This window comes from Chlamydotis macqueenii, chromosome 6, assembly GCF_036417535.1.
Source record: "Chlamydotis macqueenii isolate bChlMac1 chromosome 6, bChlMac1.mat, whole genome shotgun sequence".
Classification (NCBI taxonomy): Eukaryota; Metazoa; Chordata; class Aves; order Otidiformes; family Otididae; genus Chlamydotis; species Chlamydotis macqueenii.
Genome location: NC_141561.1, coordinates 10,463,766 through 10,491,765, shown reverse-complemented (window position 1 = coordinate 10,491,765; position 28,000 = coordinate 10,463,766). Strand labels below are relative to the sequence as shown.

General features: G+C 40.4%; 3 protein-coding genes across 4 annotated transcripts; 1 reads left to right on the top strand and 2 right to left on the bottom strand.

Annotated features, from left to right (window-relative positions):
• DTX3L (deltex E3 ubiquitin ligase 3L) lies at window positions 1-8,480 on the bottom strand. Its single transcript, XM_086751311.1, has 5 exons — window positions 8,244-8,480; window positions 7,766-7,998; window positions 4,316-5,857; window positions 3,357-3,574; window positions 1-1,043 (listed from the first exon to the last, which is right to left on the bottom strand). Exons 1-5 carry the CDS (start codon window positions 8,416-8,418, stop codon window positions 974-976), a joined length of 2,238 nt encoding a protein of 745 aa, XP_086607437.1. The 5' UTR covers window positions 8,419-8,480; the 3' UTR covers window positions 1-973.
• PARP9 (poly(ADP-ribose) polymerase family member 9) lies at window positions 8,470-19,058 on the top strand. The gene is made up of 10 exons (XM_086751310.1): window positions 8,470-8,562; window positions 9,087-9,126; window positions 10,917-11,749; window positions 13,110-13,337; window positions 13,417-13,635; window positions 14,600-14,675; window positions 15,129-15,503; window positions 16,315-16,466; window positions 16,770-16,944; window positions 18,160-19,058. The coding sequence occupies exons 1-10, from the start codon at window positions 8,548-8,550 to the stop codon at window positions 18,465-18,467; spliced, it is 2,421 nt and encodes an 806-aa protein (XP_086607436.1). The 5' UTR covers window positions 8,470-8,547; the 3' UTR covers window positions 18,468-19,058.
• FAIM (Fas apoptotic inhibitory molecule) lies at window positions 18,961-28,000 on the bottom strand. Of its 2 annotated transcripts, none has more exons than XM_086751313.1 (5): window positions 27,951-28,000; window positions 24,808-24,943; window positions 24,208-24,436; window positions 22,699-22,748; window positions 18,961-21,235 (listed from the first exon to the last, which is right to left on the bottom strand). In XM_086751313.1, exons 2-5 carry the CDS (start codon window positions 24,916-24,918, stop codon window positions 21,086-21,088), a joined length of 540 nt encoding a protein of 179 aa, XP_086607439.1. In that variant the 5' UTR covers window positions 24,919-24,943; window positions 27,951-28,000; the 3' UTR covers window positions 18,961-21,085. The 2 variants fall into 2 exon arrangements, with proteins under 2 accessions (XP_086607439.1, XP_086607438.1); XM_086751312.1 differs by lacking the exon at window positions 27,951-28,000 and adding an exon at window positions 25,600-27,013.

Sequence of the window (28,000 nt, the reverse complement as noted above, 5' to 3'; positions counted from 1 at the left end):
TGGGATTTTTATATTTCATTTATTAGTTAAGTTCAATAGCCTAACGAAAATAGTTTAACTCACTAACAATTATGGCTGCATTAAGTGAAAGCCATTTGTTTTACACCACCACAAAGGTAATCAGCAGGCTATTTAGACAGCGGAGAGTAGCAACAAAGTATCTTTATACTACAATTCAAACCATGTATCGGAAGCAATGGGAAGAATATAGTTTTACAGTTGCAAAGCTGACTTAGAAGTTGTATTTGAGCTTAAACACAATGCAAGGCACAGAACCAGGACCCTATTATCAGAGAAGGCCACAAGCACCATTGCTTTCCATTTGCTCCCACGTGGCTGTGAGCATTCGGCACTTCTGCAGGGTTAAAAATAGAGCAGCATATATGTACCCCTCCCCCCATAACATTATCCATACTAATTTCATGTTTAAAACCCAAACCACTAATGCCATTTCTACCCTGAAAAGGAAAAGAAGCAAAAGATCATAGCCTGATCACAGCTGATACTAACAGTTGCATAAAAATTATCCTGCAGATGGGTTACATAATGCTATCTAGGATTACATGTAATAACACAAAGCTAAAGTACGTGTTTGATTGAATAAAAGCTAGTAGTGGATCTATCCGTTTTGGTCATCAGACTGAAGACTTGTGGGGAAAAGTGCAGATCAGATTCATTGGTAAAATAAGATACACAATTTGATATTCAACAAGTGCAACAAGAACTGATGCTGCACTCACAAGACCCAAATTGTGTAAAGGTTACTCACAGAGGGAAGCATTATTCAAGCAAGTAAATGATGTGTAAAAAAAACCATACTGCTGAAAAAAGATTACTTAGCTGACTGCGAAATACAAGTGATTTAAGTACAGCAGCTGAAGAAAGTAATTTCTCTTCTCTTAGTGCTTGAATAGTAAATTAACTGCCACATGTTCAGTCACTACACTTAAGAGCTGACAGTTGATAAATTTCTTTATTCAATTCCTTTTGCTTTCAATTCTGACCGAATCCGCTGCAGATAATCAGGATCAGGGTAACCAAACCTAAGAGAAGAAGAAAAGAATTGTTCTGCCATGAAGCACTTGACAGTTCCACAGAAACTTCCCATCAAAATCTCTTAAAACACTTCACAATTTGTATGCATTTACTTTTTCCTCTATAGAGAAAACAAACCCTATTTTTCAGGTCAGAGAGGTGGTACAGACAGTGTAAAGTTAAAAATTTAAGAAAAGGAGCTGCTGAATTGGGTTGTCCAAACTGACAAAAAGAACTTGATTTTCAAAGTTGCCTGCTGTCTCACTTGGAAATGATAGGGCACTTCAGCATGTATCTTTCTAAAAATCAGACCTGAAGCGTATCCAAGTGAGCATTCAGAACACGAATCTAATGGCACCTCTGGATTTTCAGGAGCACATTACCAAAAGTGTGTATGAAGCAAGTTATAACCAGGGAGAGCATTTGGGCAGACACTGGGGATAAAGTAAAACTGCTACTGTTCGCTCTTTTATGATCCCAGTCCAGGATCCAGTCCACAAATCTTTAGAGCTTGCAGGAAGACACCTGCCCCTGAGATGCTGCTACAAGCTTGAAAGACTGTTCCAAGCCTCCCCCTTGTCTCTGTAAGACTTTTTCCAGGAGCCAAACAGTTTACTGTGTCCTAGTTTTGGCTAGGATGGAGTTAATTTTCTTCCCAGTAGCTGCTGTGTTTTGGATTTAGTATGGGATTTGGTATGTGAAGAACGTTGATAACACACTGATGTTATTAGTTGTTGCTAAAAGATCAAGGACTTTTTCCAGCTGCCCAGGTTTTGCTAATGTGCAGGTGCAAGAAGCTGGGAAGGGTATAGCCAGCACAGCTAACCCAAACTGGCCAAAGGAAGTATTCCATACCATAGATGTCATGCTCTGTATGTAAGGAGGGGTTGGCTGGTGGGCAGAAATTTGGAAATCGCTGTTCTGAGATTGCTACTCCGGATTGTTCTGAGATCGCTCTCAGTTTCACTCTGCAATCACTGCTCAGGGACTGACTGGGTGTCGGTCAGCGGGTGGTGAGCGGTTGTATCACTTGCTTACCATAGAATCATAGAATAGTTTGGGTTGGACGGGACCTTAAAAATAACCTAGTTCCAACGCCCTGCCATGGGACACCTTCCACTTGGGTTTTGTTTCTCTCTTTTCTAGTTGTTTTCCTTTTCATTACTATTATTACTACTCATAATATATTTTATTTTTGTTCAATCATTAAACTGTTCTTATCTCAATCCACAAGTCTCCTTACTTCTACCCTTCCGATTCTCTCCTCCATCCCAGTGGGGACAGTGAGGGTAAGCGAGCAGCTGTGTGGTGCTTAGTTGCTGACAGGGGTTAAACCATGACAACTGATATAATCCGTAGTTAACCATATCTTTTAAGAATGGTCAATTCTATGTGCATCGGAAGGTGGAACGTAGCGATCCTGACCAGAAAACCATGATAAACTGAGGAATTAGTGATCCACATAACAGTTAACTGGGGCAGGCCCAGGCCCGTGCCACGCTGTGCTGCATGAGCCGTGTGGCCTTCAGGCCTGTGTTTTGCTGCGCACATCCCATGGCCGCGTGACAGTCTCAGCCAGCTCACTCCGAGAGAGATGCTGCGGGCAGCTCCCACTCAGTACCGGTGATTAAGTCATCTGTGTGTCCTTGCCTTTATCTAGAAGCACAGCAAGTCCTCAAGAAATGCTGAACAGAGTTGCCTTTCACTAAGAAAATCCTGCAATAGCTCAAACAACAGAAATAAGGTAACCTTTTCTATGGACAGGGTTGGCATGGCATCCTGTGCTCTGACTGGAGGGCCGCTGAACGCCATGCAACTCCGGGCTCCTAGCATCTAAAAGGACATAACCATATCTATACCACAATCTCTTTCTTCTTGGTGTTAGCTCTAACAAGTAGAATTTCAAATCATATTTTACAGGCTAAGTGCTGTCTTTACTGGGATCATAATGGACCAGCCCATCCAGGTGCAAAACAGCAGGTAACAGAAGAGGCTGAAATCCGACCTTAGCTGCTATCAAGAGCTTGCTGTCCTGTCCTGTACTGCAAGTAGTTTCTAGTCAGAGCAGTTAGTAACTGAGTAGGTGCTTTATGCAACTCACTGGCAAATGAGTGGCCGGAGGGGCAACAGAAGACTAAGGTCATCTAAGTTGTTCCAACTGCCCAAATTGGAGAAAGTAATTTAAGTCTGGATCCGTAGAGCATTCCACAATTACTTCACTAAGTGACAAAACCTGAAAGCTCTAATGTGGAAAATATTCAGTGTAGCCTCCCTGCCACATTTGAGTAGCAATAAAATTATGAGAAGAGAAGACTACTTACTTGGTAGGTCCTCCAGTGATGGAAGTTTTGTGGTGAATATCATTCCATGTGATAACATCGTGTGCACCGGTGGTACGTGAGTGCCCCACTGTGAAAATCAATTTTTGCTTAAAGGCTCTTTTGAGGAGCTGCAGAATTTCTTGCCCTTCTTTATTGTTAGGTAAATATGCTGTTCGATAAGTTGCACTATAAGGTTTCCCTGGGTTTGGATGGTTGCTCTGTTTTGTAGAGAAACAAAACAAAATCACATTGTATATCATAAATGCTTTGAAAGTGTGAAAATCACACATCCCAGCTTTCGCCATATTTTTTATCCTGTCTTTGATTCAGAAGGACATAGCATGACTGATGACTGATTTTGAGGACTTTTTTCCTCATTAGATAAATTCTTTTTAATGTAAGTTTCATCCACATTTTCTGGTCATCACTCATGCATCCATTCTTATTTTCAAACTTGTTTTTTCCTCTTTGCTCTCTCAAATACACATCACCCCTTCCCCAACTTTTTCATTCACCCCATTGTCAGTCCTAGTCATGACTCTAAGCACGTAACATGAGCTGACTTCTCATCTGGAAAGCTTACCAGCCAGCCCGCTATTCATTTTTGTCCATTGGTGTCAGCAGCTGAGAGGATGTCTCAGAGAATCCTCATTACACTTGCAAAATTTTGTTAACATTATATCATTCTATAGAGTCCAGTTCAGTTATTCCCAGTGTACAAATTAAAGACAGGTAGCTCTTCCCTGGTGCATAGGAAGTGGAGGGCTACCATCTGACTATTTAATTCCTACTATATTAATCGCACCCAAAAATACCGAATTAAATACTTGCAGATTTGTACAGAACAAAGAAATATCTCTTCTGGACATGCATGAAAATGAAAAAAATAGTTAATTTTATATCAAATGTTGGTTTTGTTGTGGGAAAAATATCTTCTATGAATCTTTAAATATACTTACAGTTTGAATACCACCCTGCATACTATACGTAATCTCAATAGTACCACACTTGGGATAGCCAGGGAGACATAAAGATATCGTTCTGTTTGACATGGTTCCCTCTGGTTGGTCTCCTTCCACGAGCCCATAGATGGTATTACAAACAGGACAAGCTTGCTTGTAAGTCATGGCCTCGTCGATGCAACTTTTGCAAAACTCATGATTGCACTTTCTCAGTATTTCTTTATTCTTAATTCTGTCCATGCAAATTGGACACACATCTTTGCCTTCTTCTTCTGTCTTTGCCTCAGACTGTCCTTCAGAAGAAAGATTATTCTTTTGCCTGCCATTGTATTTCTTCTCAGATGCTCCTGTAGCTTCTTGATAGCTGCGATCAGAGGACAGTGGTGTCCTATTTTTAGTCTGTGTTGAGTCCTCAATGTTAAGAAGGTCCATAATGCACTTCTCAGCAGCATCAAGATGCTTTGGTAAACCACTTAAGATTAATTTGTCTTCCTCCTTCTTAAGTTTTACATGCAGATCTTCCAATTGTTTTCCATTAAGTAGCATACTTAATGTTTTTTTCTGATCGTCTGAAAGCTTCAAGCTGATGAGTTTTTCTCTTAACATTGTAGCAGCACTCTGAAATGTATTGATGAAACTTTCAGCAGCATGTGAAGACAGATCAGAAGTTTTGATCCTAGGTCTAAATATGATGTGCACCTTCTGGCCATATGAACTGTCTTCCTTTTCCATTACCACATCAAATTTGTCTTTAATGTCTTCAATTTCTTTGTTTAATATTGTTTCCAACAATTTAAATTCAGAAGCATCAACTTCAATTCCATTCCTGCAGCTGTACAGTTTAGATGATATCTTCACATTCTTTTCAGCTTGGCTGTTCTCACCTTCCTCTGCTAGAAATTTTTTGGCAGCTAAAATCTCACTTGTTGGACCACGGAGTACCAATTGATTCTCTTCCTCTTTGGCAAGAAGATTACTAAACCTAGCATTTAATTTCATTACTGTCTCATTTAATGTGTAACTGTTTGTTATGGGAATTTTTTCCTGTTTCAGATCTTCTACACTTTTCTGAAAAATTCTGATAAAAAAATCACTAGCTCGTTGTATTGATGCAGGACTTTTATTGGAAGTGAAGCATAATGATGTAGTTCCATCATAATTATCTTTACTTCTTATACACACTCCAAAACGTTCGTGTAGTAGTTTGATTTGTGCTTTGCAGGTATGACTGAAAAATTCATGGAGAGCTGACGGAACTGTAAGATCATTCATTTCTTCAGAATTCGGACCATTTTCATCTTCCAAACCATTTTTACTTTCAGAACATGACAAATTATGGTTTGGGTCATTGCCAGCAAGGATATCCTTAAAGTAGTGATAAGCTTTTTCAATATCTGTAAAATCTCCCGTCAATTTCTCAGAGCCATCAATATCAGGATTTCTTTCTCTCTTTAAATTTGGACATATAATGGTAATTTTCTCCCTTTGCTGTTCAGTGAACATACTGGTATCCAAAGTTGCAGATACTGTAAGAAATATCTAAAGAGAAGACAAGAAGATATCAGTATTTGTTTCTTCTAAGGTTTTCTGCTTGCTGCTTCTATATTTTGCGTAAAGAAGAGTGCTGTCCGTCTCAGTAAGGCCAGATTACTATAGACATATTTGCACACAGTGTTTCTTTTATGTCATGTATACTGACATTACACACGTAAGTAAAGCAATCTGCTTCTGACTTAGCAGCAAAAATGAAATTTGTTAATGTCATCAGCATCGCAGGAACAAAGATAATAACTTTGCTACTTAGTTTGAGACCAGTACCCCCTGCTCCTGACGTCTGGTAAGACAGTTAGAAGGCAAAATCAAGCCAGTCACATATCAGTCCCTTTTCCCCTCATTATCAGGCCCTAAAGGTCCTGCACACCAAGCAGGAAAAGCAAACAGATTTCTTCTTCCCCTCCCTGTCGGCCTCAAGGTTCCTGGGCACCAGGCCAACTACTCCCCTTCTTACTGGCCTTGAAGGTCCCAGGCACCCTGCCAACCAGGTGGTGAGACCCCATCCCAGAACAGGGAGGTGTAACAGTGCACAGAGCACTGTATACACAATCAAGCAGTTACAAGTCCTAAGTGGGGAACTTGGACCGCAACTGCTGCTGGACAGTGAGACACGTGATCCTCCAGTGGCCAGGGACACCTCCACCATCCGCTGCTTCCTCTGAGGGCTGAGTGAATGACTCGTGTTCTTTCATGTGTTTGTCGAGTCTAGATTATGATTGTTATATCAATACAACAGGCCAAGTATTAAGACTTGACCCAATCTACAGAGGGTCCAGGTGATTATAAACCATAAGCTAAGCTGTGCTATAAAATTCTGTGCTACGCTTGTAAATTTGTACTATACTGATTCTGCTTGTAGAAATCCCGTGCTATTCTAATTATTAATTTTATGCTATGCTAATCATAAAATCCTGTTAAAAAAATAAAGCTTTAATTGAAACTACAACTTAGTGTCATCACCGTTCTGACAACGATCCCAAAAAGAACTTGCCTGTCCCCTTAGTGTTGGGTGACAGAGACAAAATATGTTTCAAGAGCACATGTAAGTTATATTACATCCTTCTTTAATTATATCAGACTTTCTAGTTTTCTCTAGTATCTTTCTTTAAAAACATCCCAAAAATCACTCTTCAGTAACTCAGGATGAAGGCAAAAAACTGGATTCTAAAATATAATAGCAAAACATGTTCACATCTCTACTTTGCACAGACCGAAGGATAGGGAAATTTGCAGTATACTGCTACAGATGTCAAAACCCCAATATGTTAGCACATGCTCTACCTCAAAAGCTACATCTGTGCTACTACGCAAAACAGAGTAAACCCTCTGGGCGAGACATCAGTGTCTTGGTAGAGCCACATCCACATCACATAACATGTAGCCTAGCCCTACCCCATGTCCCTGAAACATAGGTGATCTTTCCTTCTCTGCATAACTTACAGTTCAAAGTGTCTGAAATAACGTTTGTTGCGCTACATCCCATCAGAGCAAATTTTTTTAACACTGAGGTAAGGGATGGAAGTAATTAGGGCTGTTTGGAGGTGCAAAACATGCTGAAATAGTCTTAGAGGTCAATGGAAATCCCATGCAATTTTTCCACCTTTTGGGAGCAGTCCTTGGAGTATACTATGCCCTGAAAGCTGCCAGGGTGCTGCTGTGGGGTGCAGTGGTTGGCACGCGCCAAAGCCACGCTGGAGAACATGCTGCTTGCTAACACGTATGGATGACCTGGGGTCCGGTGCTCAAAAGTTGCTCCCTGCCCCCATCTTAGTGACTCACATAACATAAATGACAAGTGCTTGGTGTGAAGTATTGAAGCACAACATAAAGCAACGCAAAGGGCTCATGGAACTACAAGTGGGACAGGTCGTGACACTGCTCTTCCTGATGTACCTTTTTGGTAAGGACTTCTCTTGCCACTTCTTCACAGCCTTCGGCTCCCTGCTGTTCCTCGTGAAACCTCTGCGGAGGTGGGGAAGAGCTGGAAGGGAGGGAATGGCTGGAGGAGGCCTGCTCCGTTAATGGGGTCTTGCTCAGGTCCCCGTCTTCCGGCTGGATGACTATCTTCAGGCGTCTGGCACCAATTTCCAAGACGTGATCCATGCGGGATTCCACGCTCTTCTTATCTGCAGTAATTTGGAGACAGGCAGAAAAAGGTACCTGAAAACTTGACGGCTACCAGCGACCCCAGAGACCACCTGCCCTTCGCCTGCCCCGTGCCCTGCCCTGGGGGGCAAGATGGTGCCCTCGGTGGCCATTTCCCACACTCTCACGCTGCTGCGGGCTCTGCCTGCGAACAGCCCCCCCACTCCCCTCAGTGCCGGCGGCCGGAGCGGGCGGCACCGCCCGCCCCAGCCCCTCTCCCCCGTACCTCGCTCCTGGTGGAAGACCACCCAGTAGGTGCCGGGCTGGGGGCCCGCCTGCACATCGCACTCGCCGCCTCCCGACCGCTTCCCCGACTGGAAGTAGCTCTGGAGCTTGAGCATCGCCTTCTCGTCGGCGTCGGGCGCGGGGCAGAGCCGCACCAGCAGCGGCGACGCCGCCATGATGGCCGCCGCTGCCCGCTTTCGCTTTCGCTTCCCGCTCCGCCGCCCGAGGCCGCCGTTCCCCGCCCCGGACCCCGCTCCAGCTCCCGACGCTGACGGGGAGACGGCCGCGCCGCGCACCGGCGGTTAATGGGGCTCTTACAGGTAAGAGAGCGGGCCGGGAGAGGGCCCGAGGGGCCGGGGCTGGCGCCTCTCCCCCCGCGGGGCGGCCCTCGGCTGGGCAGCGGCTGCCTCGGGGGCCCGGGGAGCTGCGGAGGGACGTGCCCCTGTGCCACCGGCCGGGACGGGCTCTCCGGGGCTTAACACGCCCCGCGGCCGACCGTTTTAGGCACTGAGAGAAAAAAAAACCAACAAAAAAAAAACCCTTCTTTTTTTTTTTTTTTGGCTATTCTCCGGCCTGGCTCTCGGGATGAGGTAAAATTTCCCGGTTTCTCGCCACCCGCAGGTCCTCTGGAGCTAGAGGAAACTGTGGGTAACTTCACCCGCGGGGGTCCGGTCACCGTCATTTCAGCTCTGAATTGCATTTTTAATATTAGGAGACTTGGCACAAATTTTTGAAAAGGTGGTGCTGCCAGCTTTCTTTGCTGCTCCTGCAAGAACGCAATCCGTCAGGAAGTAATGTAATTTCTCTTTCTTGTTTTCTTTTTTTTTTTTTTGTTTTACAATAGAGTTGCAATCTAGAGACCGTGGAAAAGAAGACCGGTTTAGGTAAGCCTCTCATTTAGCTATCTGCAAAGTGTGTTCCTGTATTTAAGTTGGAAATGGACAGCTACAGACAGCAAACTTGGAAACATTGACTTGGGATAGCCAAAAGCAACCTGAAATGTATGAATTTCACAGGGTTATGAATCAACGTTATTAATTACTTCAACAGGATTTGCTTGCATTTCTCTTTTAAAACTCAGAGCTCAGAAGTGTTTTGATGAATCAGTGTATATACTTTCTAAGTGCAAAACTTTAGACTCTTTACAAGCAGGTAGCGTACCCTGGAGGAACGTTTGAGCCAATACAAATTGACTTACGCTAACAGAACTACTGCAGATAGCACTGCGGACATTTGCCAGGAGAGGGCTCTATAGCCGTAGTGGTAATATAAAAACCGCTCCACTCTTTACCATTATTTTTGTTCTCCAACAAAAGTGGTTTAAAAAAAGCCCTCCTGAATTTATACGTTCCTTACAAAGGAACTTGCTTGCAGGCTTTAAGTGCAGATCAAAGAAGAGCCACAGAATTAAAGACAAAACTTAGGGTAAGATCTCTCTGGCATTCTTCATTCACAAGCATATCGAAGCTCTGATTATGGTGTGGCTTTTCACATTTGCTTTCTCAACTGGAGTTTTAGTGGAGAAATCAGCATCACGGTAGCACTGCAGCCTGTTAACAAAGCCCTTTAACAGCATCTGTTTCAAAGACGTTCTTCTCATATTTGTCTGCTCCTTTTTCTTCCTTCTTACCATTTATTCTCAGCTGATTCAGTTGTGCTGCTGCATCAGACTTTGAGGTTGGTGCTCTAAATCAAACAAAGTTTTGTGGTGCGGTTTGTTTTGTTTTTTTTTTTTTTTTTTTAATTCGGATTATGTCACCAATTCATTTAAGACTATGTCCCTGACAATGGTTGTGCCAGCCTAAAGGTGGGGAGAATAAACAGAACAGAGAGAGAGAAGAAGTAGCAGGAGGAGATACATCTTAACCAAGCTTCCCCCTCAAGTAAGGCAAATGCAAACCCTCATCGCCACGTGCTCAGTGATATTGTTGTTGTCATCTTTTAGTCCCTTTGGAGGAAGAAGAGGGAAAGAGAAGCGATCAATCACTTCTAAGGAAAAGGTATTTGCCCAAGGGACCTACAGGCTAAATGCTGGAAATCCCTCTGCTGAGAGGACTCTGAGCAAGCTGTCTGGGGGCTCAGGGCATATTTTACCAGGTCTGGCATTTTCCGGGTCACAAGGAGATCATCTTGAAGACACACTTCTTCAGAGAAGGGTGTGTGGTCTCTCTGAAGATACTGATCAACAGCTGGCCACTCCCGTGTCTGCTTGTGTTCAGGAAGGGAGCTGGCTGTTGACTGAAAAGGTGAAACTGAAAGTATTCACAGGCTTACGGGAAACAATGGACACCACTGACTGTTTCTCAGAGTTCAAATATGTTAAGCTGACAGAACGTCCTTGAACTTTTCACTTTACTGAAACTCACACTGCTGTGGTTCATAAGGCGTTGGAAGGAAAGAGTAGACGGTCTTGAGGAAAGGTGGGAAAGGAGCTATTAGATGGGGAGGTTAATTTGAGGAGAATAATGAACAACACCCAAGACTTTAATTTCTTTTCTTAGTTGGGCTTTCTAAGCCTATGAAAAGGGGATAGAGATCAGACTATGCCAAAAAAAAGTATTGGTAAGTAATGGCAGTAGGATAAAATTGAGAGCTATAAACCACACTTCTATATAAAAAGCAATGTTTCGACAGTAGTATCTTGGATTTCACTTTATATTATTCTGTATCCTAGGGCCAAGCATGGTAATGGATGAGGACAGCTTGATGATCCCCATCAATAAAGATGCCTATGAAGTTCTTAAGAAAAGAGAGGACCGTCTAAGTACTCTCATTTACAAAAAGTTTGCTTGTACATTGACCTTCAAAAGTACAGAATGCACTGTTGAAGTATACAGGAAAAAACTAAAGCATGGAATTGATATTTGTGTTTGTAAGGATGATCTCACAAGGCACAAGGCTGATGCTTTGGTGAATGCAGCCAATGAATTTCTAGATCACGGAGGAGGCCTTGCTTTAGACCTTGTGAATGCTGGAGGGCAAGAAATACAAAAGCAAAGCAATCGTTATATTGAAAATTATGGAAAACTCACAGCTGGCAAAATAGCAGTGACAAATGGAGGAAAGCTTCCTTGTAAGAAAATTATTCATGCAGTTGGTCCAAAGTGGTCCAATTTGAAACGGGATAGATGTTGTGACCTACTTGAGGAAGCTATTTTGAATGTTCTGAGCTATGTTAGTGCTCCAGAAAATGCTATAAAGTCTGTGGCTATCCCAGCGGTAAGTTCAGGTTTGTTTGGCTTCCCGGTCAGTTTGTGTGCTCAAGTGATTGTAATGGCTATAAAGGAGTTTGTTGAGGCAAGTCCACCAAGCTGTCTCAGGGAAATCCGCCTGGTGAACATTTATGAGCCTACAGTTGCAGAAATGAAGAAGGCCTGTGAAAGGTTTCTGGGTGATTCCGATTCACTTCCGGAAACTCTTTCAGCTTCACCAAGCCAGCCTTCAGCTTTCATCATCCAGGAAGGCATTCGCTTGCGCATCGTAAGAGGACTCCTTGAAGAGCAGAAGGTAAGTCTGTCCTGTAATATGTTGAATGTGGAGTTGCCCCCACGTCTTTGCAGGATTTGGAGCCCCAGAGTTCAGAACATATATCGGTCCACAAAATAGTTAACTTCTCAGCCTGTTGAGAATTTACAAATGGTAAATACATTATAGCATGAAGGAGTTGGTTTTTTTTTCCTAAATGGATATTAAACATTAGAATGTTTTTACTTCTTTTTTTGGGTACATGCTGATATGGTATAATAGGAAGCATCTAAAGATTAGATGATAAATAATAATATATCCCTATGTTAGTGTTCATCTTCTTATTATAACATCATGGGAGTTCACATTTTATCATGCATTCCCTAGAAGTCTACTCTTATTTTTTGCCTTGCTTTTTTCCCTATAATTTATGTTCTCATAGGTGCCACTACCAGAGTTATTCAGTAAACACTGAAACAGCTGAAAATAAATTATACAGATGATGTGCACATTACCTTTAAACACTGCATCATTTAAATTGATTCATTTAACTTTTTAGGTAGAAAAACTGATGCAAAATATATGAGCTTAGTCATACTAATCCAACACAGCTCTTACACTGGAAGCTACATCACAGGAATGGCATTTGCTTTTAGCAAGTACTGTATCTTTAAAAAATTCTTAACTTTTATTTTGAAGAAGTATCTTAATTGAATAGGAAGTTCATTTTTTTGACGTGAGAGCAAAGGATCATAAAGCTGTCATTGTGGGCAATTTTATTAACCAATTCTACAGCACTGAAAGATACCATATGCCTTCAAGTCTATGAGGAAAAGATGCTCTAAAGTCTTCTATCTTTAGATAATCTTCAACAATTAAAGTCAGAACAATTACTGCTGTTATCAGCATTCTGTAAACAAGTTTTCTTGCATTTTACATATTTGATTTGAATACAGAAGACCTACTATGGGAATCTGCTGTTTCAACTGGGAACTGGAAGCAACCATAGCTTTGCCGTTGCCCTGTGTGCACTGACACCGCTAGTTTGGTGACAAGCACTTGCTACCTTAACATGGGGAGCATCTGTGTGGGCTGGGTTAACAGACATAGCCACAGTTCTCTTCTGCTTATTGATTAATTGGCTGCAGAATTGCATTTGATGAGGTGCATATGGGTCGTTTCTATAGCTGCAGTAATAATTCTGTTGAATACACTCTGACTTGAACACGTCTTCTACACACTGTTGGCTTCTGAAAAAAGTGCTGCCCTTTCAAACAGCTGTTCTGCTGCAGTCAGGCTTTTTTAAAGACTTTTTTTTCCTGGAAAGAGTGTGCTGTCTAGTAGCAAAGCTTGCAAATAGTAAACTCGAAGTATACTGAAACTTTGCACACTTTTCTTCCAGACTACAGCTATTGTTAGTTCTATATTTGCGAATGGCAAGCCTTGCTCTCCAGTTTCCAGTGGACTGCTGCAAAAAGCGGGTTCAGCTCTTCAGGATGAAGTTCGGTCTCATCTTGGATATTCTTCGTCTTACAAGGAACTCATAGTAACAAAAGGGTATAAACTGCCCTGTCAGTTTGTACTGCATGTTGTATGGCCACCATACCGCCACAGAGTGTTACTGTGTGAGGTGACGATCAGTTAGATTGGATTTTAATTTATTTCCATGTTGAGTGATGTGTGGACTAAACCACTTGTTTCTCCTGCAGGAATTAAAAGCTGCAGTGACAAGATGCCTGTCCTGTGTCGGGAACAAGCAGTTTCCTACAGTTTCTTTTCCAGCAAATGAGATTTGGTCAAACATACTGCCTGTTGATACACTTGCAGAGATTATGATTGAAGCGGTTTTAAATTTTGCCAGGATGCATCCTGAGAAGAAGATAGATGTGCAGTTTGTCGTGTCCCCAGATGACAATGATGCCTATCAGGTAACAAATTTGTTGTTAACTACCAATAAGGAAAACCTGGAAAAAACTGGTAAAAATATTCCCATACATGACCACAAATTAAGGCAATCTGAATTCCATTCTACTTACAACATTTCTAAGTGGCAGGTCCCTTTATGTGTCTCATTAACAGGTATTATCGATATTTGCAAAACTTTATTTTCTCTTCACTAAAGCTGAAGTATTCACCCTGTGGTCTAATAGCAAGAGGAGAGAGCTCTGAAATTCCCATGACTATCAGCGAATTTATAAAAAGGAGTCTGCTCTTAACTCACTAGGGAATAAGCTTATTCCTCCTCAGGAAATGTCTTTAATTAATTGTTTTTGTATGAAGTTCCTAGGGCAAAACACTATCAACATCCTATTATATGACATAATATGATAGAAGGGTTGCAAACTGACACTGGATAATTTCAACTGCAGTGCAGTGCACCATTTTCCACTTTTTGAATATTTGGCCGATGTGATTAATACACAAATATTTTAGATAGCCATCTATTATAAAAGTACAGAGTTTGCTTTTGTTCCCATTTCACTTCAACCATCCATTCTTTCAACAGGTGCAAGAACTAGGTGGAGGTGGGTTGGAACTAGGTGATCTTTAAGGTCCTTTCCAACCCAAACCATTCCATGATTCTCAGATCAGATCCATAAACTCTAAAGGAAGCTGTATGACAGCTATGTGCCACAATCACAAGGAGTTAGTAAAGGTGCCACTCAGTGTGTAAGGTGTCTTACCTTAGGAGACATAGAAGAACAGGAATGCATTTGATATTGTCAGGAATAACATTTTGGGAAAAGATGACAAATGTCAGCTGTTAACAATTTCAGAATTTTGGGTGGGGGGTAAGTACGACTGTAAAATGCTTATCTAACAGTTTTGAATAAACAAAACACATATTTGACAACAGAGATTGCAAACTGCTCCTAAACTCTTCTCTTCAAGGTTTTCCAGAGAAAATGTTATTTGGCAGCACACAAACTGGAAAAAAAACAGTATTACAACACAAGCGGTCATTTGGGTAAGTAATGACTAGAAGGGGTATTTCAAATGAATGAGCACTCCAGAGTTGAGAATCTGAAATCACATTCCTTTAAAAACAACTTTAGTATGTGCATATGTGTCTTGGGGAAAAGGAGAGGCAAAAATGTGTGAGCGCTTTGCATTTTTAGCTTAGTAGGAATGGAACTGGGTACTCCCTTTAAGATTTTCAAACATAAAAATCATTGTCACTGCCTAATTTGTTAGAAATGATTTAGTGGAAAACAAAGAAATTCTGTATGTGTGGTTGTTTTTTTTTTTCCTGGAAACCTTACCTCTTGGTATCTAGTATCTTCTTTTTTGAGCATACCAGAAGAGTGGTGTGTTTCTTGCACTGTACATCTTGGATTACGTATAGGAATTTGTGACAGCACTTGAAAGCTCTTCACTCTTCCAATGCACTTGTATTAAAAAAAAAGTCACTTTCTTCCAGGTACAGAGTCAGGCAGTCAAAACATAAGAGAGACTGCAAATAATGAACCAGCTATTGAACTTAAAGGGAAGATATGTACAGCATTGGAAGCAGCAAAATCATGGATCCAAAGCATGGTACAAATTCAAGAAAGTCACCGTGCTGTTATTGAAAACAACTACATTTTTAGCCTTGGTAAAAAAGAGTTTGCAGAACTATCTCGGGAGCAGTATTCCAGTGTATCTGTATCAGAAAAAGTGAGAGGTGGACAAGCAAGACTGGAATTTCAGGGCCCCCCTGATGCTGTGATTGATGCAGTGCTCACAACTGAAAAATTACTGCTCTGTATGCAAGAGAAGACTACAGCCAAACAAGAGGAACTGCTGTACTTAATAGGTATGTAAAGTAAATAAGTGACTAACTAAGTAAGTAAATGCCTAAATAAGATCAAATATGAAGCAACATACACCGGTGTATTGCTGAGAGTGAACAGATGTGTATTCAGTTCACACACATACTGAGCATTGCCTTAATTACTGATATCACTGTGCTTTTATCATATGACCCCCTGAAAAACCATTTGTTAGCTTTGGTTACTCACTCGGCAGTATTCCCAGTACGGCACAGTTTATAGAGGAGCTGGCCGTTGTTGTACGGCCAGATGTAATGCTGGCTTTCTCCAGGACAGCTTAACTTTAAAGCCTGGCCACTGGAGACTTAGAAAATTTGCACTTAATTAACACATACCTTTGCTGAGCTCTTTTGCCAGCTACAGCTGGACCACTGTTGCTGGACCCACCAATGCACTTGTTCTACAGAGCCCTTCACTTTCATTAACAGTTGATAGAACTAGTGGCGTTACAGAAAGCTACTGAGTGATCCATTTTTCCTCATGTTTGTATAGTCATTCAACCTAGATACCATTATATATGAAAGCTGGGCTCTAGAGAGATGTAATAGTGAAGATAAATTGCTTTTCTGTGATTCTCTCTCTTTCTCTGGTTTCTTTAATAAATGTAAAAAATGAGTAAATTAATATATATATATCTCTCCCTCTCTCCATATTAGCTTCTGGCATTATTTTGGAGAATGTTTAACATTCTTTGTTCTTAGCTAAACTACCAGACTCAAGTACTGGAGTCCTCCTCCTTGCTTTTGCTTCAGGTATTATGATATATGAAAATTCTACTCCCTTATTTGTATCCAGGCCAACCAGAAGCAGGTCAGTTTTCAGAAGGACACCTTCACAAGACAAACAGAACTACTAAGTCTGTACAGATTTCACCAGTGGAATCACACCTTCAGGAGTTTAAAGACAGACAAAAACAGTTTGAAAAAGCTGGGCTTCGTGTTCTCAAGGTAAAGAGGGTATTCATGGAAAAACTAAATCTCAATGGATATATTTGGCCTAACAAGTTTAAAAAACTCAGATTAACTATTTCAAGATACTGCTCTTAAAAACTAAGATCAAATCCGTCTAATCCTTAAAATAGATGTAGTCATTAAAATACCTTATTAGGAGTAAACATAATGTAAACAATCACTCAAAAAGTGTGGTTAAATTCTAATGTAAAGGCCCTCTTATCTATAGGCCAGAGCACTCATGAATTTCATGGATATTGGTCTCTGCTTGCTTATACTACACTATTATTTACATTACAGATTGAAAAGATACATAATCCTCTCTTATCTGCTGCATTCCAACAAATGAAAAAAAAAATAGAAGAAAAACAAGGTACCTCCAAAACAACCCACAAGTTGTACCAGCATGTTCCTGCTCAGTTCTGTAGCTCAGTGTGCCAAACTGGATTTCACAGGATGTATTCTCCACCAAGAGGTAATAACTTGCTTTGGCATCTTTAATCAAAATGAACTGTGACTGACTACTAAAGATGGATTAAAATCAGAGAGAAAAAAAAAAAAAAAAGACATTCCTAAACAAGAACTGTTTCTTACCTGCATTTGGAGTCATGTGAGCTTACTTTTTTATCTACAGTAGGATTTTCTGGTTTTCCTTCCTGATACTGTAAAGTCAGTAAGGCTCTGGGAGGATAAGCCTGAATTCTAGCCTAGCCCGGACACTGCTGACAGAATTGTTAATATACACAAAATACCATATCCAAGTTTTATTTTGTTGCATCACTCTTTAAAGAAAGTCAACATCCTTATCTACTTGCTGCAAACATGCATTCAGCAGATTGATGTTTTAAAGCCTATTCAAAGGAATCACAGAATAATTGAGGCTGGAAGGTCATCTAGCCTAACGCCCTGCTCAAATCAGGTGCGGTCAGAGACAGCAGAGAAGCTGACTGAGCAGACTGCCACTCAAGCTAGAGTACACTTAGGAAGAAAGCCGTGGTGCTTATGAAATACTGTAGTAGATAGATGTTCTTAGAAATTGAAATTATAAGCATCCTCCTGCAGTAGGTGAAGGGTGTGATATTTTGCTTGTCAAATGTACAATTGGGATTTCAGGCAATAAACTGTTCAAAAAGTGGCGATTTGCCTTTCCTTGTCTATGCGGTGTACATGGCACATTTTCACACTTTCAAAGTAATAAATAGGATTATGCTCTAATTTAATTTCTTTACACTTTTCCACGTGATACTGTAATAGCATGTCTATGCAGCATTCTCCTTATAAATCCCACAGCTTTTTTTGTAGCTTGCGTTATTGAAATCTTACCTTCTCTGGTGCTTATGGGAGTCCCCATTATATGATGACAGAAGTGTTTATATAAATACATTATACCTTGATGTTTCTATCACGGGATTAACAGTTAAATCCAAACGGTTACTGCTGGAATGGCAGTTAAATCAGAAAGACCATTGGCTGTCATTGCTCATGATTTCAATGGGAGGTCAGTGCCAGCATCACAGCCACTTAATGCAAATTTACTTCCAAAAGGATGGTACACGTTGAGCAGTAACCTAAAATGTAATACTGAATCATGAAGCAGTCTCTTAGTACTACCATCTCAAAAGAACCGATTGTTAAAAGCTTTTTTTTGTTGTTGTTGTTGTCTTCTGAAAATTTTTCTTTCTTTTTCCAGAACAAAAGTATGGAGCTGGCATCTACTTTAACAAGAACCCAAAAAGCCTAATCAAGGGTAAAGATACATGGGACACAGACTCTAAAATGTACGTGTTTGAGGCTGATGTGTTAACAGGCTTATGCACTAAAGGCAAGCCGTCTTATATTATGCCACCGGCAGTGGAGGGAGATGCCATTAAGGTATATGACAGCTTAGTAGATGATGTAAACAATCCTGACACCTTTGTCATTTGCAACAGTGTTGCGGCCCTTCCACAATATTTGTTTACTTGTTCCCAAGTGAGGGAGAGGTATATGGCCGTCTGAGGAAATCGGCACCATCCTGAGTAAGAATTAATCAGAACTGTAGCTATTGTGAAGACCCCCTCAGAACAAAGTCTGGTACTTAGATTTTAAGAGGATGCTCTACCTAGTAACGTGCTGTGATCAAAGCACCTCATGCAAAGTGCTCTGACATATCCATGAACCAAAAAAGTAAGTCAATACCTTCAGGAGATTAGAACAAAATTATGTATGAATGGAAACAGAGGGGAAAGCATCACAAAATACTGTTTAACATTTATCTGGTCATTTAGTTCGTGCCTTGTAAGTGTTCAGAGCTTGTGACTATACACTTGATGTTTGCCTAGACTGCCATTCTTCCATTACATTTTCTTAATCTGAGATACTGCATATGTTAGTGAAATCCAAGAAATCATTGTTATGCCTTTGATTTTTAAATCTTCTTTTTACTTAACTAGGTGAACGTATCAGGTAAAAGCTGTTTCCCACTTAGGGACCTGCTACTGCATACATATAGTGATTTCTAACAGTAGTTGCTGTTATTGTTTTTATTAGTTAAGACATTTCAAGGATTGTGGATACATGTATTCAAAATTAAAAGTATGAATGACACTATCAGCTAACCTGTTATTTATTCATATAGTCTTAAGAATGTGATTTAGACTGAATTTGAGCTTCAGATTCTCAGTGGTGTTCAGTCTCTTTGAAAGGCTACAAACTGGTTCAAGATACAGCTTGAAATTGCTCTTTAATTCATCTACCTTTACCAACATCTTTTAAAGATGATAGTGTCAACCTTGTAGCTAGATATCCCCACATTGCTTCTGTAGTGACCTGAAACCGGTAAATGGGAAAGTCTAAGAGCTATTATACGGTGGGGTTCAGTCCAGCTCTCGGGTACTTTTAAACTTTCTGTACTAAAGCCTGAAACTACATCTAATGTTAGCAGGGTTTAAAACAAATGTATTGCCCTCAACTAAAAGCTGCTACCGGATTTGTCCAATCTGAAGCATTTAAAACCACCATTTATGGACTCAACTAAAGACCTGAACTGCTTGTAACAGTGCTGTAATACAGAAATAAAGGCTCACCTGTCAACATCTTGTCTGCTTCTAGATTGAAGAGTCACCTATGGTTAAAACTGTAATTATCTGGGGAGAAGAAAGGCTCACATAAAACTATTAGAAACCAACAACATTGTCATATGAGAAGCATTTCATCTATATGTGAAGCGTTGTGCTAAGGGAGAGCAGTCTGAATCCCAAAACATAGATTAAAGTAGTGTTTAATAAAACTTTTAAAAATAATTTGTTAATGAACTCCCAGCACATTTGTACTGCACCTGCAACTCCCAAGACAGTAGTTCTAGTGCTAGGAACCACTTACAAGTCCAAAAGAAATTAAGTTATAAAAGTCTAATTCTGAGCTCTAAATGAGGTTGCAAATGGAAAATTTTTTCAAACCATTGCAAACCAAACTTTTAAATTAATATATTCATACTTTTAGGAATTTTAAAAATTATTTTTAAGAGTCGCTATGTCTACATTGTTGCAAAAGGGTACCTTTTGTAGTGGGAGAGCCTGGTATGCTCTAGGGTAACGTTAACTGGGTAAAGCCTCCTGTGAACTTGTAAGAACCATCTAATGTATGTGAGTCTTGATCTTGCAGAAATCCCAAGGTTGCTTTTAGATAGTATGCTGGAAGTTTGAAAACAGAATTAGTCTATTCCTATTCTAACTTTTCCATTTAAGCAACCAATTCTTCTCCTTTATTTCTGTCCCATTTTTCCTCATGTTTATTGATTCACGCAGTACTGCCAGGAAAACACACAGCTGTAGATTTAAGATTTGTTAGATAGAACTGAAAAACAATAAGCTCTTATTTCAGCTGGCTTCAAGAGGTTTCATTTTTTAAAGGAGTTTCATGGCAGGATTTTTTTTTCCTGTTTTCTTTTTTGAAAAAAACTCATTACAGTGTTTCTGAACTACTGCAACAAATTTCTAACAAGCATCAGTTTTCAGAAAAACAGAAGGAATTTTTTTTGGCACAATGTAACATCTTTTCTCCTACTTGAAATAAAAACCAGTTTTCATAGCACAGTATTATTTTGCGTAACACTGTTACACAAATACTGGTAACAATGTGTTTCATTAATAACCATTTTATTAACTTTGTAACTCTTCTTAACCGCATCTGAAAGACCGGGTAGTCAGTTTAACAGAAAAAATATTTACTGAGAAAATGTTAACAGTTTATTCAAATGCCCAGCACATGCTCCCTCTTCCCTCCACATACCACCCACGATTTATAAGGATTCAGTCTTACTGAGTATTTGTCTTGCATTTTATTATAGTGAGATTTTTTTTTCCTAGGATATAATTTCTACTTAAGTTCACCTGTGCTCTCTGCACTTAGCGATATAATATATCTTCTATATATATAGTTTTTTTAAAAACTGGTAATGTAAGAAGCTATATATATATCTTTTTTTTAATCTGGTCCTCAAAAAGAATAATTTCATATACAGAAACTAGAAAATAAATCCAGCACAACTAGATGTACCAAGTAGTACGTATTAAAATAATTACCACAGTAATTGAAAGTCCCTGGTCTTAGTCCTACAACAGTCAGTTAACTAGAGGCTACTCCACAGCCTCTGGGATTTCTCTGTCATCCACAATAAGGGTATGAATAATTCCTTCCTTTCTTTTTCCACTACTGACAGCCTTAATGCAACAGCTGTGATCACCAACACTGAAGTGAGTTTCAGTCCCATCGTCTACAAATTCACCCTGGAAGAAAGGAGACAAGAATAAAACCAGACAAGTGCTATTTTACTAAGATAAAATCCTGAGTGCATCAGACTGTTTTCAAAGTCAAGATCCCCTGTAGTTCCCGTAGTTAGAGCGGCTGTAGGTACCTGGGACAAATACAGTGCAAGCGTTTAACAAAGCTGCAGAATCTCAGCCAGGGCTTTGTCAAGGCATCTGGTTAAAGATTTGTGGGTATTAGATGACAATCAAAATTTCACATAATCAGAAATGGTAAAGTTAGAGTCTGTGAATTAATATCATTGATCCATGTCAGTGAAACAAAAATAGAAAAGACAGTTTCCTTCCAAGCTCTGCAGTACAGCCGTACCACACAAACCTATGCTGAAGTGGCAGTAAAATGTGAAGGATTTAGTGGTGCCTCCTGCAGCAGGACACAGAGATCCCTGAACTGAGTATAACAGCTGTGTATTTCGGATACACAGCTCCTGCTGCAGTTATGTAATTTCCTCTTATGTATTTTGCCATGCATGGCTGTGTTTTTGCCATCATCTTTGGGAGAGCAGAAAAATCTGTGTGCTGCTCTAATGCAACCACAGTTTGAGAACTAAACCTGTACTCGTAACTTGCAAGAATATCTCCTAGTGCATTTATTACATTACAGAAAAGGCTGAGAATCATCAAGAGCAGAAGTTCTGATTCACTAAGAGAAAATGTTTCTTCCACTGACTACCGAAGAAACCTTTGGTGAGTCTTTTCATCCTGTTCTCAAGTATAGCAAAACTGTTGATTTTACAATTTGTACTCATCCAGGGGCTTACTTGTGGCAGTAGTAATCACAGTGACAACTCTCTAGTGAGAAAGCACATCCTTCAAGGATGGGGAAGCCTACGTAGTATGCATATTGAAAGCCATCATAATATAAAAAGACACCAAATAGATTAAGCCTTCTAGCTGTCAGCCTGCTCTAAAAATTAATGCAGATGTGACAGAAAGACAAAAAATCTTATTTGTTCCAATGAGACTCTTAAGCCCTAAGTGTTAGGGAGCATCTCCAGATGGAAAAAAATCGTGAGTCATAACAGACTACGGGTGTTCCACTTTCAGTCACCACTAACATGAGCAGGTTTGGATGAGGTGGCTTTACACTCTGCATCAAACTAAGTCCCTCCCACTCCCCTGAAAGTTTTCTCTCTAAAAACCCTGGACAACTGACCCAGAAGATAGATTCTGCTTGTCTAAAGAATGTAAAAAAAAGCATTGTTTATCCCTAAATAGATAGATGCTTGGCATTCTAACTGAAATACTGTCAGTTATAAAATACAGTGAAGGAAATTCGGAACAGACTAACAGCATACTGACCGTCTAGGCATATGCTCATACTCTGCGGGAAAGTGAGGTAAAGTGCCCCTCTGTGGGTTATTTTGCTAAGCTTTGGTTATCTAGCCATAGCCTGTGAAAAGCCTTTGGAAATGATCACGTACCGCTGTCTCCATTTTTTGACCATTACACCACACATCCATAGTGTCCTTTTCTGTGAAGGAAAAAGAAAACAAAGAGTAGAAAGAACAATATATTTTTCCCCCTACAGACAAGAAGATCTAGGAATATTTTGCTGTTGAATTTTACTTTAAATTCCCAAAAGAACTTCCTAATTAGCCACAGTACCTGGGCTACAGGGCTTGTTCTCGTATTGGAGAGAAGGGAGGCTCTGTCATCAATGGGCAAACAACTTTTGCTATGAACATACATATATTTTCACGCCTCCCTAGCCCTGGCTATTTACACTGGGTTGTTCTGAATATCGTCAGAGATATTCTGACATTCTTAAAAATTTGAAGACAGAAAAATGAAGTCATTTCTGACAATTATTTGAGTGCTGTTTATTCAAGGAAGCTCTTACATTTTTTTCAATATCAGTTAATGCAAAAGCAGCATTATTTAACATCCCTCAAACTGTATTCTTAAAATCTCCTTGAAAACCCAAGTATCACTTTAAGTATCAATCTTAGTTTTTGTTTTTTTTTTTTTTCATTTGAAACAGAATATTCTTTTACTTCTCCCAGCCCATCCTCCTTAAATTACTTTGCTCTAGAATTCACATTACTGACACTGTCATCCACAGGACATCAGTAGAGAGCCAAACACTGCTTGCCTTTTAAGCAAGTATAGAGAGGTTTAGACTCTGTGAGGAGACTATCTGTTTCTGGCATTACAATTCTTTTTCTTCCCTGCTCCCCTTCATCTTAGGGCAGTTCATTCTGTCCTGAGGCTTAAGAAATCATAGCCCAAGATCTCTTGTCTTCAGGTCTAACCATACAGCAATACCTAAGTGGAAGTTTTCCCACTAGATGCCATGGACAAATTCCTCAGGGAATCCCTTCCTCCCATCTGCTTGTAACATCTTTGGGAAAGCAGGGACAGAGGAGAAGAAATGTATTGCCTTGCTATTAAGAAAGTGAAAAAAGTAATCTGAAGGTTTTAGATGAAATTTGTAGTTAAGAAGTGATGCAGAAAAAAGGATGCTGATTCATCTATCAGAAATGTAGAATAACATTGTCGCACTTCTTCAGTTAAAGACTCTTTGACTTTGGCTTACGATTTTTGGAAGGAAAGCCTGGTTAACAAACTTATACACACAGCAGGTTTGATCACATCGCAGATAACACTTCTATAACACGCTTCCCCTGGGGAATTGCCTTGCTATGGCAACTCTATGGATACAGGAGCCATAACTCCTTCCAACCTTCTTTTTTTTAGATCTAGACCATGCTCCTGTAGAACAGAACACTGACGGCAGGCTCACACACGTGTAACAAGACCATTACTTTTCAGATTGTGTCTGGCATCTAATTCCAAACTTCCAGACCACCCAGGATTTTACACTGTAATAGTGCTAGCCACTGAAGTGTGCTTTCTCTTAATTACTTGTTATTAAATGCATACAAGTTTATTCAAAGGCAGCAACATGAAGTCACTCAGTGTTTACTTACCTAGAACAACTCTATAGTCCGTACCACGCAAGCTCAGTACCCAAGTATTGGTTGTTTTTGACCTGTTCTCCATATACTTCTTGAGGCTCTTTCCATTGATCTCCAAAGTATATTCATATGCAAAGCCACCAACTGCGTCAATGTTAATGGTAGCTTTTGTTTTGGATGCTCCAACAGTGAACGTTTCTTTACCCACTAGTTTAAACATCCATTCTTTTCTTATTTCTTCCTGTAGAATAAAACAAAGACAATGGGTATTAATTGATAAACCAGAGTACATGTTTTAGTATTAAAAAAATTGAACTAGAACTCAGGAGACAGCTCAATACTTAACTATTATTTCACATTGAATGAATACATGACATTTTGCATGTCTAGAGTGCCTCTGCCCAGGGACAGCAAAGCACTTACTGAATACTCATGAATACTCACTTAACTGAAAAAAAAAGAATCATGGAGTTCATTAAATTAGGTAAAGTTAATCAACTGAATATACCTCACTTGCATTTATTAGTCTTTTGTGTGTTCTGATGCTTGTTGAATGGAAGTGCACTTATATAACCTGTATCACAGTGAATTTTGAGCACATAGCAATTTCACCTTTCCATCAACATAGACAACACGTTTTCCTGAAGTGGTCCCATGTTCAAATTCAATCTTATGAACACCATCACTTAAAGCTACTTCCCAAACAGCCACCAGATCTGTCATCTTCTCTAAGTGGCTGTACCGAGACCTATGGAAACACCAACAAAGTAAATTAATTGTTGTTGAAAGAGTTTAATTACTGATGTCTACAGTTCAAAGCTTTACTGCTTCAGGGCAAATCGCTTTTTACAAGTGAAAAATGAAACTTGAAAGAATAAACTTAGAGAACTGCTTATATTTTCATGTTTTTCAAACATTTAAATATGACAAAATATCACAAAATATAAACAGACAGTGGAACAGACTCACTTTGACAAACACCAACAAAGACATATATATCTGTCTAACCTCTAAAACTTCCATTTCAGATGACAGTATGGTTACAAAATTATACTCAGAATTCAGATGCTCCTGGACATTTCTGTGGTTTCTTGCCAGGCATTAAAATACAGCATTTTGATTGTTCTCTGAGAAAGTGTATTAGCCTTTTAAACTTGAAAAATAGTCAGGATGTCCAGTTCAGCTATTATCTGTTTTAACAAATTTGTCTATCATCTTTCTCATAAACATTACCTACATCATTCAGAAATGCAACTCTGCACACACAAACACCCACAGAGGAGGAGATCTGGTAAGATATCCTTTAATTTAAGTAATATAAAAAGTTTAGATACAGTCATAAGTGACCACTGGAACTGTGGATATCTTTCCAAACCTGCTCATACCACAGTTCTGATTTTTTACCTTACTTCATCTTCACAGACAGTAATCTCCTCACGGGATGCCATAGTAAGCAAAATGGCTTTTAATCCAATTAGCAGCAAGAAAAAAAGAAAAGCAGAATAGCAGCAGAGAAGTGTTGAGGCCTAAATTTTCCTTGTTTTCTCCATTTAAGATAAAAGGGCATTTAAAAAAGTGTTATGTCACTACTGTTTATATGATGAAATACAAATATAGTTTTCTCCTTAGACAAAAGGGCAAATGTAAGGATTCTTTTACAAAATTAGTATGTGCAATTTATCCTAACTTTATTAGCACATCATTAATTTGTCCATTATCTGATGGAAAAATGGTTTGCCTAACTTGGGAGCAAAAGCTTAGAAACAAACAACCTGACCACAGCGGTTACGGAATCGAGAGCTGCCCATCTCAGTCAACTAGGGACTGTTGCCACCTCAGGGAAAGTGAAATAGCACAGGCAACAGTTTCAACCTACTAGTTTTTCCAGGCCACTGTAGTAGTTATCAACAATCGTATCAGCAATTCGACCTGGCATTTCAGTCATAAAGTCTATGTGAACCACAAATAAATAATTTTTTTTCTTACTTAGGATTTTTTTTTAGATCGTGACTGTGTTTTACAATACTGGTGATATTTTTACTTTAGCATTTTCAGTAAACAGATTAATTTGTGTAAGAGCTATCTGCAATAAGTCCGTGCATATCAATAACCATCATTTAAGTAAGTGCAAATAAGTGATTTTTTAAATAAATTGTACCTTTCAGTGAAAAATGAAATAAAAGTAGTTGTAAGTTCTAGGATCTCTCTTCAGCATAACAGAGGAGTGTGCAGTTAAAAAGTAAACCTGCTTCACTCTGACTTAAGCTTCTGTTTTAAAACATGCTCAAGTACACTGCTGTATTACTGTCAGTGGTTTTGTCAGTAATTACACACATTTCTCTTTATAAACCGAAAAATAAGTTATAAAGGTGGTGAAACTGTTTTAAGGATATAAGGATTTAATTCTCACAGTAGCGAGCAGTTTACACCACCTAATAAATGCCAAGGAGGTTGTTTTGGTTGTTCCTAAAGTTGCAGGTTGATTTCTGTGAAGTTTTGCATCCCCTGGCACACGGTGGAAATCGGGCAGGGTATTTCTGCACTTCCCCCTTTCCGTGGAAGGAGCAGGCACCGGGGGGCTCGGGACAGACTCACGCTTGTCCCTGCCATCCAGTCGACCCAAGATGTGGCCTCAGGCATGGAAGAGGTGGCACCCGGAGCATGTCTACAGGCTAAGCAACAGAGACCGCATCTTCTCTGGCAACCCTGCTGCATGAATTTTAGTGGATAATTTGGGATCAATGCTGAAAGGGTTAGGAAACATCCCAGAAAACATAATCTCCTTTTTTTTAATCAAAGAAACAAATAATGGTAATGTGGTAATACACTTTGTTGTTGTTGTTGTTGTTGTTTTTCATTAAACCTGAACCCAAACTCTAGGCCAGCTTTATGTTTTCTGAAGGACAATCGATACCGTCAGACTCTGAAGGGAGAGCTGTACGCTACGACACGCCTAGGAGATGCCTGCCGCCATCAGCCCTGACATTCCCTCAATGGCTCGAATCCAAGGGAACAGATTTGTAGTAACCGCCGAGCGTCCCATTTCACTGCATTTTCTGTTAATCAAGCCAGTAGCCTAAAATGAGATTTACTTCTTTATACACAGAGGCTTGTTTTGAAAAATAGGATAGGATTACTGCTCTGTATCCACCTAATCCACGCCTGGTAGCACAGCAGACAGCGGGGGATGGTGCGCCAGGAAGTATACAAACTCCAAATTTCTCCCCACCACCCACGTTTATTGCAGCAAATAGCCTTTTTTTTTTTTTTTTAAAGTCCTGACAGCGACATTTCTAAATCCCTCCTCAAACAGCCCATCGCTGCTCGCCGTGATCCTCCCTACCCAGCGAGAACACGCGGCTCCTCTCCGGGCCGCGCTCGCCCAAGCCTCAGGCAGCGGAGCCCCGACCGGCCCGGTGGCAGCCAGGGATGTTCCCCGGCACGTCCCACCCCAGCTCCGGGCCGGGCCCGCGGCAGCGCACGCCGCCGGAGACGCCGTCTGCCTTCTGCTTCCTCCTTCTCCTTTAGCGGCCATGCGGTCTCCAAGGAGCCCGGGGAGACGCTGCCTCAGCCCGGCCGAGAAGAGGCCGCGGTGAGAGAAGACAGCTCCCAGGCTCCTGCCTATCGCCCGCCCGCTGCGGTGCCTGAGGAGAGATCAGGGCTCCGAGGGCAAGGAGATCAGCCGAGCCGAGCCGAGCCCAGCCCAGCCCAGCCCAGCCCAGCCCCACACCGCACCGCTCCCGGCCCGCTCCTACCTCCGCGGGGCTCGGCTCTCCTCCCCCTCGGCTTCCCGCGTCTCAAAATG

Excerpts from the sequence above, each read along its gene's own strand:
- DTX3L (XM_086751311.1), bottom strand. The coding sequence starts at position 8,418 with ATGGCGGCGTCGCCGCTGCTGGTGCGGCTCTGCCCCGCGCCCGACGCC. Across the intron at positions 7,999-8,243 it reads GGTCTTCCACCAGGAGCGAG|ATAAGAAGAGCGTGGAATCC; the intron begins GTACGGGGGAGA and ends AAATTACTGCAG. Across the intron at positions 3,575-4,315 it reads TGCAGGGTGGTATTCAAACT|AGCAACCATCCAAACCCAGG; the intron begins GTAAGTATATTT and ends TCTACAAAACAG.
- PARP9 (XM_086751310.1), top strand. Across the intron at positions 9,127-10,916 it reads GGAAAAGAAGACCGGTTTAG|GGCCAAGCATGGTAATGGAT; the intron begins GTAAGCCTCTCA and ends TCTGTATCCTAG. Across the intron at positions 16,467-16,769 it reads CTGGGCTTCGTGTTCTCAAG|ATTGAAAAGATACATAATCC; the intron begins GTAAAGAGGGTA and ends TTTACATTACAG.
- FAIM (XM_086751312.1), bottom strand. The coding sequence starts at position 25,643 with ATGGCATCCCGTGAGGAGATTACTGTCTGTGAAGATGAAGTAAG. Across the intron at positions 24,944-25,599 it reads GTCTGTGAAGATGAAGTAAG|GTCTCGGTACAGCCACTTAG; the intron begins GTAAAAAATCAG and ends GTGTTTCCATAG. Across the intron at positions 21,236-22,698 it reads GTCAAAAAATGGAGACAGCG|GGTGAATTTGTAGACGATGG; the intron begins GTACGTGATCAT and ends CCTTTCTTCCAG.